The sequence below is a fragment of the Aythya marila genome (genome assembly GCF_965140915.1).
Source record: "Aythya marila genome assembly, chromosome: 6".
In the NCBI taxonomy this organism is placed as follows: Eukaryota; Metazoa; Chordata; class Aves; order Anseriformes; family Anatidae; genus Aythya; species Aythya marila.
Window position 1 is genome coordinate 767,008 of NC_139047.1, and position 18,612 is coordinate 785,619.

The 18,612-nt window shown below is 42.2% G+C and overlaps 1 protein-coding gene across 1 annotated transcript in view; it reads left to right on the forward strand.

Moving 5' to 3' along the window:
- Positions 1 to 18,612, forward strand: part of SATB2 (SATB homeobox 2) — a 138,013-nt gene that overhangs the window by 69,859 nt on the left and 49,542 nt on the right. The window contains exon 7 of the mRNA XM_082763059.1: positions 5,637 to 6,109. Coding sequence (XP_082619185.1) covers positions 5,637 to 6,109 — 473 coding nt within the window. The remainder of the gene's footprint in view (positions 1 to 5,636; positions 6,110 to 18,612) is intronic.

The window sequence follows — 18,612 nt, forward strand, 5'->3', positions numbered from 1 at the left end:
CTCCTTAGCCTATACAGTAACCCAGAAATAATCTAAAATTAATTAATGGATTATATTCTTCCTTTCTGAGAAGCGGCTTTGGAAGCAATGCAATCCAGGAACAGCCCGTCAGAAGAATATGACTTCCTATGTTTAAGCAGAATTGACAGAAAGCATGTTAGCATCTGTGGGTCGGAAGGGATGGTGTGGATCTCGTCTCAAGGACAAGAGAAAGTCAGCTGCACAGAGATAGGCAACAATATTACTTCACTCTGCTCAGTTTCCCCAACACTGATGCTAATCAAAGGCCTACTTTTATGATGATTCTTCCAAAATACAAAAATAGTGACTTTTGCTTTGGTGGGAACTGGGTGATTTGCAACACAACAGAGAACAGACAATGGCCTTTCCTGTCTGTTTTCCATTTGGCTTGGATAAAGGCCTTTGCTACCCACAGCCAGCGGCCAAACAATTTCTGTATGTGCTCTGTAGCTATTTTGAGGTTATTTGCTGTCCTGCAGGAGTAGAGGAAGGGAAGGGTTTTAAAAGTTACAATTTCCTATCAAGCGTACCTCTCCAGTCAACCTACATTTTATCCAGTCTTGACTGCAAGAACAAACACTCAGCCAGAGGTCAGACAGTAAAGGAAGCCAGTGAATGACTTTGGGTAAATATGAAGATTGGATGTCGAATGAAAATGAGACTCCCCAGACCAGCCCTCTACACTGAAGTGGTTAAGTGGGCTGTGATTAAAAGAAATAAGTAGTTATCCTAATTATAGATGAAAAGATACAGAATTACCACTTTAAAAGCACCTCCTGTGCTCCTGAGTGGCTCTGTTATTTACCAAGTAGTAGTTCATAATTGCGTACCATAAGCAAGAGGGCACCTTGTTGGAGTAGTGAAGCCGCCCCGTCTCTCCGAGTCGGAGGGTGGTGTGGTGTTGGAGAGTGCTTTATCCCCCAGGTTCAGATCTTGCCCTGGTGAGTAGGGTGGTGCTAAGCCATGAGAAGTTGTGGGAACCTTTCTATCTAAAGTTTGGTGCTGGGCATAGTGAAACTCACAAACAGAGCTGTGCTGGCCCAGGCCAGCTTGGTTTGGCCATTACCGCTGCTGGTAATGGCTTTTATGATCACCAGGTTTTAAATAGTAAAACAAAGAAGCAAGCTCTGAAGCCATTGCACTGGAGAACAACCCTGGGGTGGTGACATCCTCTCACAATTGAAGCATGGCAGTTCTGCCGGCTAGTAACATATTGCAAAATGTTTCTTTACCAGCCTCTTCCTGTTCTGTTTGGGGCAAAGTGCCTGTGTGCCCATAGTACTGAAAAGTCTGGGACTCGCTGGGTGATGGGTGCTAGAGGGTCCTCTATGACACCACTGGAGTGCAGTGCTGGGAGACATGTTAAGCTCTTGCTCTCCCAGCTGCATCCATTATTGTGTGTGCTAAGGAATTTAGTTTCCAGTGTCGTCCGTCAGTTCAGTGCCGTTCCTAAGCCCTAAATACCCCACAGGCTCTTTGTCAGAATGTTCCTATTAACAGCTTGGTGAAAATAAAGGGTGAGGGGAAGGGAAGGTGGAGAAATAAATCTTATTTTAAATCTCTTGAGCTAGTTTCATTTCAAATGGAAAGTTGCATGTGGACCACCCCAAGCTATTGTGCTGGGGACTGCATCAGTTGTTTGTGTAAGGAAGATTTGGGTAGAGGTTAAGAGCATCACACAGGGGAAGGCTGCATTGGGTTGCTTTTGTGCTGTATCCAGGAAGTTTCTAACTCAGTATGAAGTCAAAATACATTGACGCACGTGGTAATCATTATGAGAAGAGAAAGGAACATTAAAACACGACAACTTGCTGCTCCCATTCTGGGGATTATGTCGGTCTCCAGCTGTTGCAGAGGCAGTGACATGTTGTGGCAAAAGGAAGGGCAGACACCATCATGGAGCACTCTGTGAGCTGCTTGCTGAGCTCAGGCATGGTACCTGTTATCCAGACACCTTGTATCTGCCTACCTGGGGTATGGCTTCAGGAGAGTGGGCTCTGAAATACAAAGGTACGGTTGTACTTGGCTTAAAAGAGCTCTCAGGGGAAAATGCTGAAGAATTGTATACCAGGCAGCACGATGCAGGGAGAAAATGCAAAGTCTTTTGCTTTGGTCACACCACAGATGGGAGGTAGGTAACAGCCTCCTTGACTAGCTTTTGTGGAACTAGCACAGGCATTGCTAGCAGGGGAGCTTTCTTAGCAATACTTGAACGTAGACTTCACATGTCCATAGTGCCCCATCCTTCACAGTTTAAAGACTTGCTCCTCTGTCTTCACTGTTTTGTACATCAATGTATTCAAGTTCGTAAAGGATTATGTGGGCTGTAAATGTACCCCGTTACAGTGGAGCAGTAGGAGACACAAGAAGGAAAAGAGAGAGACTGTAATGGGGTAGGGATATTGAAAATGGAGGACGCAAAAGGAAAAAACCCAGTTCAGGAGGATCTGAGGCAGAACATCAGTGTCACAACAGCTTTGTGGCTCCTGTATGCCTTTTTTTCTTAGATCATTGCCGGCAAGCTGACCTGCTTCTCAGGACTGTGCCAGCCTCCATCTCAGCATTGTCTCAGGCTTGCCCCTGTCCAGGCCTCGCAGAGCCCCCATCAGTCTGTAGTTACCAGCGAACAACAGGGAATCTAATATTGCAAGTGGGCTGGAGAAGGAAGGAGGCTTGAGGAGTTGAGTAATGCACATTTTTTCCATCCAGCGTAACTGTTAATGGTAACCTTTTATTATTGAAGTGGTTGAAGTGACTAGAATCCGGTTTGTTTATTGGTAATATATGTGTGGTTCTATAGCCTAATGTGATCGAAAAAGGGAACTGATAATAAGGGAAAAATACACCTATGGAAGCAAGTCAGGTGATGTCTCTGTGTAATGTAATTGCAAGTAGCACTGCAAAAATTAACAGCCTGGCAGCCTTTTCATCTTAAACTTTATTTTTATAGGGGTTTATAACTTGGCACTGATGTCAGGAGTGGGTGGAAACTTGGCAAATGTGGTTCAGCCCAGAAAGTGAATGTTATTTATATTTATTTCTCACCAAGTTTTCAAAAACACTTGGTTACTGTTTTTGTGTTCTAACAAGTAGTAATTTGTTGGTTTCAGTGACTTATTCTTGGTATATTTCTTAAACTGCAAAATAGTTGAAAAATTGTTTCAGCTCTCCTGAAGCTTCTCATGGAAGGACTCTAGATCTCCAAGGGTGTAAATGGAGACTGAAAGTAGTTCTTGTTGTATTTCCTTTTAGAAAAGTGCTCCAATTATTTCATGTGCACTGAGCAACATCTTTATTGTATTTACATGAGATTAATTCCTGATTCTGAAGTAGCTACTGCACCTTTGGAGTAATTATGTTTGGTTTTGCTGGCAACTGTGTGTATTTAATGGTATTACTCAGGTACAGGCTCACCGCAGAGAGGCTCGGGCGATCATATAGCCACATGCGCTCTGAATGGGCCATGACACAGAACATGGTCTTGAGCTGTGACAAAGCAGCCCCTCTTCCCCACATGCCTGCCTGCATGTGCCATCTCTGTATCAGGGCTCCGTCCCTGATGTTACTACTGCTCATGTTGATCTCTTGTCTGTTCCTAAAGTCAGAGAATAGCAGTCTAGAGCCTTGTGAAACTGGCTGTCAGGGAGAAGTGCTGGCATAATGGGGAGCAGCATTTGAACAGGGATTTTCAGTATTTTCAGCAAATTGAAATACTGTATTATGTCTCTAGCAGGCTGTGTGTAATGTATCAAAATGGCCAGTTATTTACAATAGTGCTTGTATATTGCAAGTATTCATTGCTTTTCATAGTTCTAATATCCTGCACAAATAAGCACTTGAAAAATCACTTGGGTTGAAACACTGGCTTTTGTGAAAAGATGGAATTAAGAATTTTATTAGAAATGTATTTTAAAGGGTTTGTTTTTTAAGCAAATATTTAATTAAAGGTTAAAGGTTTTGTGTATTTTTTCTTTAAAATAATAGACAGAGGGAGTTAAAATTTCCTAACATAAAACAAAAATCTTTGGTACTAATTCACTTAGTTTTAAAATTCAATACTTGTGATGTTCTGGAACATCTCTAAAGATAGAAGTGGTGAGTGTTTGTGTGTGTTCTGGGCATGACTCCCTCCCTAGTGAGAATTCAGCCCTCTTGGTCTGAGATTAACTCTGGAAGGTGAAAAGAGCTGTCTTTCTATTTAGAAGGAAACAGATAAAATCATCAGTAAACTGTTAACCTGAGTATTAACTGTGTAAATATTTAAAGCTTTATATAGATTAAGTTTTTTAAAAAAGAGTTCAAAGACTTATACAGTTGTTAATCATTATACAAGATGTAACAGCATTATGGCATTTATGAAATAAATTCTGTCTTGTTTTTTGGTGAGGGCAACATACAAATGAGGTAGTAGTTTGCTAGTTGTGTGACACTGGGGCCCAGGACACATTTATATCAGATGGATAGATAAACACCTACCCAATTCCATGTAGTGAAGCTCATGGAATCTGCAACCTACTGTAAAATGGCTTCTGATTACTTAAAGTTATCTAACTAATAGTTTTACTTACATACTTTTAAAACTTACTTCCTATTTCAATTTTTTTGTTGTTTTGTTTTTAGAGGAAATTTAGTTTTGTAATATGTGCGCTTAATTTTGCAGTTACATGAAAAAATATTGCAGTATTGCTGATGTCAGGTATTTAAAAGGGACATACCTGCATATATAATTGCAGTACATGCATTTGGTTTGTAGTGTTTTGTTCTTTCTTTGTAGTATGGTGGCATTTAAGATTAGTGGATCTTTGTTGGACTAAGCAATGTTATTTGAAGACTGTGAAACTATAAAATAGCACTATAAACCAGCAAAAAGGTTGCCATCAGAATCTGTTTTCTGTAACATGGGCATTCATGCACAGTTCCTTCAAGCTTTCCAGACAGGCTTAGAGTGGTGAGACTCTGGATACAAGAACAATTGCTCTAAAATCTTCTCATGTCTGAATCAAAGACATGCATGGTTTTGTAGAATGCTTTCACACGAGCAACTCAATTCTGCTGTAGTGCATCCAGGTGAATTGATGATACCTGATAACTTTATCCACACTTGACGCAAGGTAGAGATTATGTTGGAAAAGATATAGCTGCTGAGTTTGCAATGAAAAGTAGTGCCATGAGCTATGCAGGGAATGCTCTGGTTTCCATTGGATTGGTGTGGGTGGATACTAATTTAGGTTTCTTTCCTTCACCTAGATGACAGTGATTCTGAAACACTCACCCCTTTTAATAGTTATTCAATTTAATGAAAGATTCAAAAGCTAGTGACAGCGTGAGTGCAAATGTGTAAGTTCTTTTTTTTAGGAAAGGAGGCTGGAAGAACCTGCTACCAGTTTGGTAATGAGGCTTCCAAAGCAGTGGGTGAAACCTGAGAAGTACAAAAGAATCTTATTGTTGCTCTTACTTTGTACTGCTTTTGCTTATGTTTTTGTGAATCTTTTATGCAAGTACAGATTTGCAAACTAAAGCAGGTGCTGTCATGTGCCTGCAGTAAACCTTACCCAAATGGTCATCTTGTAACTGCCAACTGAAATGACAGCAAACTAATTTTTCTCTTTTAACAGTGGAAAGAGTGGAAAGAGAAAACCTTTCAGACTATTGTGTTCTTGGTCAACGTCCCATGCACTTACCAAATATCAACCAGCTGGCAACCTTGGGAAAAACTAATGAACAGTCTCCTCATGGCCAAATTCACCACAGTACTCCAATCCGAAACCAAGTGCCAACGATGCAGACAATGATAAACCCTGGGCTCCTGTCTCCTCAGCTCAGTCCACAACTGGTGAGGCAGCAGATAGCAATGGCCCATCTGATAAACCAACAGATTGCCGTCAGCCGGCTATTGGCTCACCAGCACCCCCAAGCTATCAACCAGCAGTTCTTGAACCATCCACCCATTCCTAGAGCTGTCAAACCAGAACCATCAAATTCATCGGTGGAAGTCTCTCCAGATATTTACCAGCAAGTCAGAGATGAGCTGAAGAGAGCCAGTGTGTCTCAAGCTGTCTTTGCAAGAGTAGCATTCAACCGCACACAGGTATCCATTTCTATTTTATAATCAAGAAGTTCTGAGGGGGCAAAGTTGTGACTCTTGTGGGGCTGCATGGTTGCTGCAGATCAAGGCAGCAGGTGTACCACAGAAACAAGTCCAACCACCTGCCATTTTTCCCCCAGTCTCATTGTCATGACTGAGCAAGACTGTTTCTTCCTGGAACAGTTGTTTGTTTGCATTTGTTTACCACAGTACTGCTACCTGAGCTTTGCTCTCTAGCCATAATTCTGCTGGTGTGAGTTCTTCCCTGAGTTCCTGTCCTTGGTTATGAACTTCCACATCTGCTCCAAGGGACTGTGGATGTCAGCAGTGACTTGCAGCTGATGTCACTTTCTCAGTTCCTTTCTGTGGTAACCACTACTGATGACACAACTAGTACTAGAGGCTATGACTAAGACAAGTGTGCATAGGCCTATAGACAGTCTTGGTGCTGGCTGGCTGTGTAAGAGAAAACTGACTGCTGGAAAAGATGTCTGCCATTTGCAGCAGACCCATCTGACACAGGTTTTCTCACTCAAATAGTGGAATTCAGATGTTGAAATAATCACATGACAGCATCAGCTTAAGCCTAGCACCTGGAGTACCTTGGGTGAATGCAAGTACAGAAAGACAGGCTGTTTACATTTAACCTACTGCCAGATACCATTCAAAGCACACGAAGAATGGTCTCTAATTTGTGAAACACTATAAGGCTAAAGAAATGGAAAGTGGCTTCATATTTAAATATTGATCCAATTTTCTTTTGTGCAATCAGAAGTGATCTTTTGAGATAAGCTTCACCAGCAAGACAAGACAGGCCACATGTGTATGTTTCCTGGAGTCTGTCTCTTGCCCCGTACAATGCCTTTGTATGTTCTTCTGGATTAATGATTTTCTTTGGCACTGCCATTTTGGAAATCCCATGTTATGAGGGAACTAATTAAAGTATGGAACACGTTTTTATTACTTCCCTTTTTCCATTAAATTCCTAAGATGGCTGCACTCAGAAAAAACATTCATGTTCAATCAACATGACTTTGAGTTCTGGGGTTAGCCTTGAGGATATCAAATGAAAACTACATAGGAATGTATGAGTATTTCCTCTTTAAAATGCTGCTTTTAATTTGAAAAAGCTTTTCATCCCTCTGGGATCATAACCCGTTGTATATAAAGCCCAGCATAATCAAGGTAGATGGTATTGACACAATGTCACATTCTGAACTTGAGTGAGAGGTCAGTAGTAACAGCTGGGGTGGGTTTTGCCACTGTCATTGAACATGAAGCTCTGCTTTAGCCAGATGGGGACAGCTGGATTGGTAATACCCAAGTCTGCCATTAAACCAAAAGTTCATCCCCAAATGAGAAAGCTGTCATACAACTTGCGTGTTAAATCAGCAGTTCTGCTATAGTATTTAAAATGAGGCAAGGTTTTGATTCTGTTTGTCTAGGAAACCCCAACCCTTGCATATCCCTGACTGAACATTGCATTTGACTTCCCAAGATAGTAAGTGAAAAGATGGGTATTTATAAGAGACCACTGATCTTTTCCTAGCAGTGGTACAGCATTTCATCTGCCTATGGTGTTCAATAGCAGCAGTGATTGAGATTGTGCCACACTCAGACAATCTGAAATCTGGTCTAAAGCAGATGCAGTATGTTTTGTTTGTTCTTACTTTACTGCAGTACCCCTGTATCCAGTGTTTTTTTCAGATTAAACAGGACTTTGGGAGAAATGTACTTTGTTCCCAACTTCAGTGGCTACTGGCAGCATGTCTGTGGGTCAGGCAAACCTAATGGCATTTTCAAAGAACACCAAGTTTCACTGAATTTCAGTTTCTTCAAAGAGTAATGTGCACTATAACTGAGCTCTTGACTAAGCTCTCTCTCCACCCATATGCATTCCTCTTTCAGCCGAGTCCCACATCTTCTGTCTGATCATATCTGCGTTCCAGTTATATAGGAGAAAGAGGGCAAATACTGCTATGATTTTGCTTTAGTTATGGAAACCTATGCCTGAACCTTTTTAATATTGAATGTACAAACACTTGAAAATCAACATTAAGGAGATGGGTTGATAGACTAGCATGGAAGATAATTTCTGCAATGAACTGTTATGGGACATTCCTCGTGTACCTAACCTGATAGCAGAGTAGATATGTTCTTGGTATAAGTTTCAAATATCACCTTGCCTTTTGAGAGTAGACCTCTGTTCAGCCGCCTTCAGTTTCAGGCTGAAATTTTGATCTGGGACATGTCTACACCACACAGTACAGGACAATACAGAAAACTGCAAGATAGTGCTGACCTATAGTGCAGGAACTCCAGGCCATTGTCCTGTGCACTGCTGTGGAGAGTGCTGTGCTGCTGCTGGGATCTGAGCCAATGTCTCTTCACAGTACTGTACTTCGCCAGGTGTGTAGCTGTTCAGACTGAGCTCAGTCACTGGGAAAAGAGACCTGAGCAGCACTGAGTAGTCATCCCAAGGTAATGTCCTTTGAGAAGGTGCCAAAGCACCATTCCTGGACAGAACTGCAACAGGAAATAGGATGTTGATGCTCTGTTCTCCAACCAGTTTACACTTGAGGTCGGTATATAAAGTAGAGTCTGTAATTCAAGGTGCAAGTGTCAGTGGTTGTGTCAGTCCCCCTATCCTTTCACTGACATTTGCCTTAGGTTGCAGTAGCCGATGAAGCTTTTCTTAAAAAATAAAAATTGATCACTTCACTGTAATTTATCAGACACACCTAATTTTATATAAAAGGAAATAAATTACTTACTTCTTAGTCTTTTCTTATAAATAGTAAGATGTACTATACAGTCCATGGCAGCGATTCCAGAACAGGCAATTCTTAAACATACAAAAAGAGTTATTCATTTCAGGGATATGCTTCATTAGTCTACAGGGCCTTAATATAAAAGAGCGATGGATCTTATGTATAGCGCTTGCCCAATGAAACATCACTGTAGCAGAAGAGTGTAGGTACATATTTACACCTTATTGTTCTCAGCTTCTAATTCCAACTCAAATCAATCTCCCCTCAGGTCAGAGGCTGTCGCCCCAAGTAGTATGAAGAGGTGCTCAGACAGTCAGTGCACTCAGACAGCTCAGACAGTGCACTGCATAGCAGAAGTTGTGGGATGTTCCTAAACACCCATGATGGAGAAGCAAATTCTGTACAAAGCACTTGAAGTGGAGTTCAGGTCTGCTCTCACCTCCTTCCATTCCTCTTGCTGGGTCCTATGCTCAGGAGGTGCAGAGATGTGTGCATTTCTCTCTGGAAATGTTTGGGTTTGTTGCCTTTCACTTCAAGTTCCAACCTTAACAGAGATCTATCGTTTCTCGTGATAGCATCAAAGAATAGATGCCATGTTCCAGCCAGCTAATAATTGTATTAATCGCTGCATTATGGGCCACTGCTTAATCCTTCTTCACAGTAGCCCTGGAGTGCACATTAGCCTATAATTAAGTATAGCTTCATGAAATATGTACTGTGAGGCTTGTTTAATAGATAAACTAGTCTCTAATTTATTTTAAAGTCCAATGACCTACATACTCAATGCTGAACCCATTCCCCCCCCGCCCCTTACTAACATTATTTCTCCCCCGAGACCTTCCATCTGAGCAAATCTGTTAAATGAAGTAGAGGAAGCTTTGGTCCAAACTAGGCTAAATCCATCGGAACAAATGGCTGACACATGTATGTGTGCATGTGTGTATGGGAAGGGTGGAAGGAGGGCTGGAAGATAGAGAGGTGGAGTTGCATGGTTGTGAGACAGCCAAACCTTCTTCAAAAAGTTGGAAAATCATAGCTTAAGACAACAGTATTTCCTTCTGCCTGTGGCCATCTTGTTGTGTGCACACATGAAAATAAAGTGCTTCAGTCTTTGTCATAAATACTGTGCTCCCACTGCAGTCCCAGTCTGAGATGGGGACTGAACACCTGGCAGCGTAGTGCATGCTCTGTGCACAGGAGAGCTGCACAGAGTGTTTGGCTAGGAACTAGCCACAAGGAGTGTTTCTTTCAAACACAAGGATCCAAAATGAACATTTTAAGATTTATTTGAAACTGAGTATAAAAACCCCTCAAAGTGCATACAGCTGATTTTTAGTAAATACTTTGGGCTAACTAACCTATGGGCTACCTAACCTATGTGCCTTCTTTTTACATTATCATTAGAGAATCACTGTCACAATTTTAATTCACCCTACTACAGAATCTAAATGTTTATTTATTCAACTGATGGGACAGTTAGAAGAGAGAGAGTTCATAGACCCCCCAGAGAGATGACAGGTACCTTCAAAACGTTTTAAATTGTTGTGCCCACTAGCATGTTTGTTTTATCTACAATCTGCTTAGCAATGATAAGAATAGTGTTTGTTGTAAGACACCCTCTTAGGCTTTAGGCATACTAGTGTATGCCAGCAGCACTGCAGCTCTGTACTACAGGTAAGGTCCTCTTTTGGGGTCTGCAGTGAGGCACTATTCAAATTGATCAGTTTGGTTGCGTAGCCCAAGAAGTGGGACTGGGGCTGTTCTGCTGCAGACCAGAGGCCCTGCTGAGACATGTAAGAGGCAGGCAAAGAGGACAAAAGAGAAGGGATGCTTGAATTCCTGGCCCTGTGCTTAGTTGGCCATTTCCCTCCTTCCAAAGCAACTGGGGAGGCCTCTGGCCCATACACGCAAAGAGGAAGGGGTCAATTGAGGCAGTGGAGAAAGCTGGCCGTGGTGAAGGTGGTTAGCAGCATGGCTGGGGCAAAGAGGTTCAGTTTTTTGTTCATATAATAATGTCACTTGGCTGTACCTGAGTTTTCCATGGCTGAAATCCTTGGCTGTAGTTGCAGCTCTGCTGGCCTGCAACCCGTAAGTTGGAAGTTTGCAGGCTCACCAATTTGAACATGTTGGTTGTAGACATAGTTTGTTCTCTACATTTGGACTGCTAAAAACTAGTAACCCACTAGTGGAAGGCTAGGCTTCCTTGGCTGGCTTCAGGTCTGAAAAACTGGATGCAAGGGTGTGGGTTCATTTGAATGGAAGGCAGAAAGCTGGATGAGGCCCATCAAACACTTGACAGTTATGTGGTCATACCTGCTATCTTTATCTTAAAATGGAAGGCATCTTCATAAACAGTGCTTACATGCAGCCAACCTGTAAGCTGAAGTTACTATTAGAAGGGGCATTATCAAAAGCTTTGCTTTCAATAAGAATTCAGTACTTTTTGACTGTGTAAAACCACTCGATCTTGGGGGGGGGGGGGGGGAAGGGAAGTCTGATTGATGCTGCAAATGCACAGTTATTTCACTTCCCAGTGATGACAGTTGAAATAGAGCTCTGGGCTGAGCAGCTAGAGGAGTGAAACTGTTAGGGGTAGAGCAGATGCATCTCATGCTTGGAAATGTCCTGTGTGCATTTCTAAAAGTAGCCAAAATTTTGAAAAGAATGGAGTGAAGGACATGCCTGCAAGATACAGGCTGCAGAGGGTGCACAGGATTTAATGTGCAGGGCGAACAGCTGCCCCTTGTTAGTTGTGGACCACCAAGGTGTTGTCAGAGATGGCTGGAATTCTCCAAAAAATCCTACCTGGCTTTAGCGTGCATCTTGTGTAAATCAGGGTAACTTCCCAAGGTGGGACAAGGGGGTTGCTGACCACAGCTGCTACTTAAGGTTACAGACTTCCTCCTGGAGAAGAATACATTCAGGAATTTGGGGAGACCTCAGGGCATATTCCATGTACTGCCTCCCTCTTGTGCTGCCTTGTCTCCTAGTGCAGCATTCAAGTTACAACCAAAAGGTTATCACCAAACTCGCTGTATCACAGGTTGTAACATGCCAAGGAGTGGGCAGGTGCTGATGGTTACAGAGGAAAGAGAGGACTGGTTTAAAGAAGTGCATGAAAATGCTCTCTTGAGTGTACTTTGGCCTTCTCTGAAAAGTTGTGTTGTTTTTGTTTGTTTTTCTAGTTGTTGTTTGCCCTTTTTTTTTTTCTTTGTTTTGTTTTGTTTTTAGCTAGTATGGAGTTACTGAAGTGATCTGTGATCTGCAAAATCCTTAGCTTTAAAGCAGCTAAATTGAATCCTGCTTTGCACAAAGAAAATGAACTTGCTCTCTTCTTCTCCTTGCTTACTGGGCATTCCTCATTGCTGCAGGCTCAGACAGGGACATGGAGTTGCAGTCTGAATGAATGGTCAGGCTGTAGGAGTCCAGACAGTCTAAATCACTGGACCAGGGAACTGCTTTTCTCCTCATTGGGAGTGCCCAGTGGACTGAAAAGCCTATAGACTGAATGAGTGTTTTCTGTTTATATCATTTTTTAAAGCATCTTTTTTTTTTTTTTTTTTTTTTTGCCAATGTTTTGACATAGTAGCCAAAACTAGTAAAATGTTTGGGCGAATAGCCAGTGCTTGTTTTACTGAACAGTCTTAGAAACTGGGAATATCCATGAACCTGAGGTTTTTTGAATGAAAAAGTTGTGGTGCCAGATACAAAGAGAGCTGGGGGAACAAGCATGTTTGGGCTGCATGTAACTCTTTTCCCAAAGAGCACTGCTCCTTCCCTCTTTTACTAGCTAGTAGTGGGGAAGCTGGCTTTCCAGTTTGCATGTAGGAAGGCAGCACTTACCCAGGTTGGCTCCTGCCTGCTTAGCTGGTGCTTTGCTGGGGCCTTTTGGGGTAAAAGCAGGTAACAATGCAGGGAGTGGGAAGCTCTGCCTTACCAACGTCAGATGTAGTGAAACTCATAATGAAATAAAATAAACTGATCCACCTTCTTTGAGGGATTCTGCCATACCTTGGCTGCAGGGGTGGGCTGTGGCATAGGGAAATGCAGGCCCAGTTTTGGATGCTGTCCTAGCTTGTGGTGTGACAGGGGGCAAGTCCAGGCTTCTGCCACAGGAAGGGAAAATAGTGCTACCCTTCATGCAAAGATGCTGCCGGTCAGGTATGGGGGGGCTGGAGGCTCTGGGGGCTAAGATCGCGTGGCCAGTGAGGAAGCTTGAAAGGCAGTCTTTGGAGGCAGGCAGGGAGGGAAGTGGCTGATGGCTCTTCATTTGTGTCTTGTTCTGCTTTCTTTGGCAAAATTCCCCTAAACTGGAGTGGGAACAGAATTGGATCCCTTAAGAAGATTTTTAAGATTATAAATATGCTTTGTTGAAATAGCTAACTCTTCCATCTCTGCTTGCTTGTGAGCCAAATCCTGGGTAGAATTCCTTTAGCAAGTAATTTTCCTTTGACTTAAGTGAGAGAAAGATGAGCAGCTTTAATGCTCTGCCTGGTATCGAGTGAGACATTCATGCTGCATTCATTGCCATGGTGCCTGTCCCATTGTGCGCAGACTTTCAATTATCGAGTGTTCTGTTTTTGTTTTTTAGGGGGATTTTTTTGTCATATTTTTCCCCCATAGAAAACTCTCTCTCACTGCATGAAAACGTTTCATGCTGCCTGCCTGTTTTATTCTTATGTGTAATGTGGCACAAGCAGCGTTCTGTTGTACTCACAGGAAAGAAGGCAGTCTGTAAGGGAAGTGCTTAATTTAATAAATTGCAGATTTTTTGTACATGGGATATTTGTTCCAACAGTGGGTTTTGCACTGCCCCAAATTTCAGTTTCAATTAACTTAATTGTATTCAATAGGCTGAATGAAAAGATCTTAAGTAGCATGTGAGTCAGGCTTTCAGAATGTGTGCTTGTAGGAGGCGGCTGCTGCCTGCTCAGCTGATGCACAGGAGTCCTGAGCCTTGGAAGCAAACGCACAGTTATACAGTGTGCACGAGCTCTGCGTCTTGCTCATTTTCCAGCATATTTCAGTACAAAGGTTTGACATGCATGTCATATAAATGGTGGCACTTTGTGGCTGCAGGTGGTTGGTCTTCCTCTGCCTGGTTTTCCCCATGCATCCACATTCAGCTCTACAGGCACATCCTGTCTTCCTTAATAAAAAGAGATACTATAATAAAAAGAGGCTTTATTAAACTAATGCAATAAAGGCATTTTCTTTGAGGATTTAAACGCTTCATTTTTAATAATAAAAATCAAATTGTCATTGTTGGACCCTGTATAAGTTTTATTCAAATCAGCCTCTAAATGCTGTCTGCCTAAGCAGCTCTCTCCTGAGATGTACGTATTTTAGCATTAGTTAAATGAGTTTAAGAATGAGGCTCATGCTGTGTCTATAAGCAGTGAATCTAGAGATCAAGAGATTTTTTTTTTTAATTTTTTTTAAAGAGGGACTGATGTGATGTATTCAGCTGCACTGAAGGGCATTAGAAGACAGCTGGTCTCCTGTTTATACTGATGGAAAACCTGTCAAAGTCCTTTGAGATCTGAAGCTCGCATAAACGGACAAGAGCATTGCCTCTTGAGACAGAAGGAGTTGGTCAGGGAACAGGGTGCAGAGTTCTGCTTAAATGGAAACTGTGACAGGATGGATATGAAGGTGCTTGGTTTGGCTAACCACTCAAAAATTTCCAATGACTATCTAAACTAATTTTGCTGAACAAAATTGGAGTGGACACATTGCCAGAATAAGCATTTCTAAGAGACTTCTAGCACTTCTGCTTCATGTCCTAGCTGAAATTAGGAAGAGATGCAAGGGAGTGGAAGTAAAGCAGTAGGTGAAAATGAGCTGGAGTCGTAAGAAGCCTTCATATAGAGTTTATTCCTCAGTGCTGTATACTTAGAGACGAAGAGAAGTTTTTTAACAATTGATCAAAGTTTTTAAAAATTGGTCAGTGTATCTTATTCAGCCCATAAGACAACATTGGAGGTCTTGAAGTTTGAACATGTAGTTAATGCCAAGAGGCAGAGATGTCATGGCGTAAAACCCTAACCTGACATGAGAAAAATGCAGCAGGTGCAGTCGTTTTGTTTCCTTGAAGGGTGATGAGAAGTTAGTGCGTTTGCTGCAGAGCTCTGCAGGCTGACCTGCCTCCTCAAGCTTTCTGCAGGCAATTTTAAATATAAGCAGTCATTTCAGTCTGGCAAAATCAATTTGGGTTTGTATGCTGAAGGTAAGAATTCAGTGTAGTTCACTAGGAATGAGCAGCTAACCAATGGTTCCCCAAGTGCTGCCTTCCCATGCTAGAAACAGGCCTTTCATGCTGAACAGGGATACTGAGAGGGGATAGGCTTGTATCACTGATCTTTAAGACTCAGATTTTGAATTTGAATAAATACCTATGTTTTCTGGTCCCGATCAGAGTCTCATCTAAACTTGAGGGGAAGCAGAACAGCTTTTTTATTGAGATGGCCAGTTACAAGTACTGCTTGGGCTTTAAGTACTGCAAGAGCAATATTTTTCTAGTATTTCAGCATTTTCTCTGTTGCTCTTGGCAGTAGCTGAAGTATGGAGAGGCACAAATAAACCGAAAGTATGAAAAAAGTGTTTATGCTTTTTTAGTCTTTCATATATATATATATAATCTCCTTACACAGAACATACAAACTGAGGTTTAGCATGTGAGTTGTGTTTATTCAAGTTTTTGCCTTGGCCAGCGTTTCAATTGCCCAAAGCCTGTTTTGAACCTTTTTAAAGTTGTATCTGCTCTCACGGACACATCGCTGAGGTCTGGATGAGGGGAAGTGCAGCTCCTGTCTGAGTCACCAGACCTGACAGGCGTGAGGTCCTGGCCAGCGCTTGTGAGTCTCCTGCTGCCTGATGGCCCTTATCCTCTTCTGTCCCCAGGACATCAGGGTCTGGGCGACACTCCAGCATAACCTCTTCACCCCAATCCAGACTACTTTTGAAAAGCCTTGTTGCAAAACTGTCCTTCATTCGCTCACTGGTAGTGCAGTCTGCTGTCCCACTGAGATCTCATTTACGCCTTTACAAGCCTGAACCAAAGCCCTTTGGGAAGATGGCAGAAAAACTTCACTTGCCTTTGGTCAAGCCTTTGTGTTGGCCTCAAAGGCTGTTTAGTCAGTCCTTTGGATCTGGGAGTCAGTCTGAATAACGTTTGCTCTACATTGTAGTGCATTATCTTTTAGAAGCTTAGAAAAGATTCCATGCCCAAGAAGTTTGGGTTGTTTGTCCTGGAAATTCTGTAGGTAGTAAAAATAAAATAAATATGTTCACAAATGGGGTTTCATAGAATGAGTGCAAAGCAAACCCTCAAGACAGTGACTTTGCTGGCTTGTTTTTGAAAGACTAGATTTCAGCTAGTTGGAAAAAAACACTGTCAAAATTGCTCCTACCTTAAATAGCTCCAAATACTTTTTTATTTTGATTGGAATTTGGCTGCTTTCTCCACCTCTGGTTATTATTTTTTTAAAGTTAATTATGGATCCAGTGTGCAATTTTAAAAATGGTGCAAGTTCCAAGTATAAACCAAGCTGTGCCTGAGCAGGGTCCTTGTCTGGGGGTGCATGCATTAAACTTGTACATTGCCTCTTCAGTAACTGGCTTAAAAATCATGTCCAAGAATGGAAAAGGAAAGATTATTATTAAGCTACCTATCCAAAAGTGTTTCCTGAAAGCAGTGTTGAGTAGAAGAGATCTGTTTGGTCATTTAAAATCAGTTTGAGACTTTCTAGTCCCTGAGGATCTTCTTTCAGGTTTACAGAGTTGGTTGCTCTGCAAATTACTATTTTATTTATTTATTTATTTACTTATTTATTTATTTAAATATGTGAGATGTAAGTAAGTCGGAATGAGCCAATGGAATTTTATAACAAATGTACGAATGCTGTGGGTTTCCCTCCCTCACTCCCTCAAGCAGAAACATAATTTGCAGAAATGAAAACAGTCTCTGGCTGGCTTTAGGGTTTTCTCAAAAATAGAAACAGTAGGGCTTGTCTGGCTGGGCCAGTTTCCTCACCACACACCTGGTGTATATCACTTTAAAAAATAAATTATGCCTCATTAAATTACAATTAAATGAAATCATGATCATTTGTTTTTCTGGAAGGAAGATGTTTTGCATATTGAAAGCCTAATTTGTTGCAGGTGACAAAAAGGCTGAACAGATTATTTAATATCTATTTTATAATGTTGCTCACTGGTTAGTTTGTGTATACTTCAGTAGCTCAGAATTATATTATTGTAAACGTTATTGCTCTCAGGATACTTTATTTTATTGTTCTACCCCATCGCTCATTTATCTAACCACTGTTGTTTACCAGCGTTATCTTTAGTTGCAGGAGGACATGCAATTTTTCCCTCTGAGTCAGTTTTCTTATTATCTGTCCTGCTGTTTGCATGGCTCCAGAGCTGCCAAAGCACTCGGCCTACTACAGCTGAGCTGCAGACCAGCTCTGTGCAGCCAGACCTCCCACTTGGGGGCCTGGAACGGGCATCAGGGTGCAGGGCTCGGCCCCTCTGTGAGCAGCTGCCTCTGGTGCAGCACAAGCGTGGCAGTTTGGGGGAAGGAGCTGGCTGCTCTGCTGGGCTGGGTGCCTGCTTAGCAGGTGAGGCTCCCTGGCTCCTGTGCAGGACTGGTCACCTGAGGTGTCAGTACTCTTTGCCAATTCCCCTTCTGCATGGCTTTTTCCTCTTTCCAGGTATTTGTGAGGCAGTTGTCCCATCACTGCTGCTTATTACCAAGCCCATTTACCCAGGGTGGTTTATGGTAATACATCAGCATGCCTGGTGATTGATTGAGCAGCAGTGTGAAATACTGCTACACCCCTAAAACAGGGGTGAGATCCTTTTAGAAGTAAGAGGCACAAGCTAGGGCTCCAAAGCCCCAAATCTCTCCCATGATATACCGCTTCGGGTGATGAGGCAGAGCTTCCAAGCCCCAGAGTTGGTATTTCAGGCAGCCACATACATACCTCTTAGTGCCATTACCAACCCACTTGTACCTGTACGTCCCTGATTTACATAGGGAGGGAATGACTACACTGAAAAGTAATTGCTGGCATGGTTTCACATACATTTTTGCTCTCCATTTTTGAAATTGAACTATAGGTTTAAGCAGCCTAAGGTGGGGGCAGAAAAAGCTGCCTTAGAGTCAACTCCAGTAGTTTTCAGGTACCCGTCTTTCAAACTAAATCCATTCATTTTTGGATGCATATCTCTTGTTAAAAATAAATAAATAAATAAATAAATAAATAAATAAGTTAAGTATCCTTTAAAAGACACAGAAATTTAAGAATTTAGAGAGCCTGTGGAAGTGATATTTATTTACTGCCTTTGGAGAATTTTCCATTGACTTTAAGAGGACTTCAGCAAGGCTTTTGACACCGTCTCCCACAGCATTCTCCTCAAGAAACTGGCTGCTCTTGGCTTGGACTGGTGCACGCTTCGTTGGGTTAGAAACTGGCTGGATAGCCGGGCCCAAAGAGTCGTGGTGAATGGAGCCAAGTCCAGCTGGAGGCCAGTCACTAGTGGCATTCCCCAGGGCTCGGTGCTGGGGCCGGTCCTCTTTAATATCTTTATCGATGATCTGGACGAGGGCATTGAGTGCACAGAATCACAGAATTTTCTAGGTTGGAAGAGACCTCAAGGTCATCGAGTCCAACCTCCAACCTAACGCTAACAGCCCTCCACTAAACCATATCCCTAAGCTCTACATCT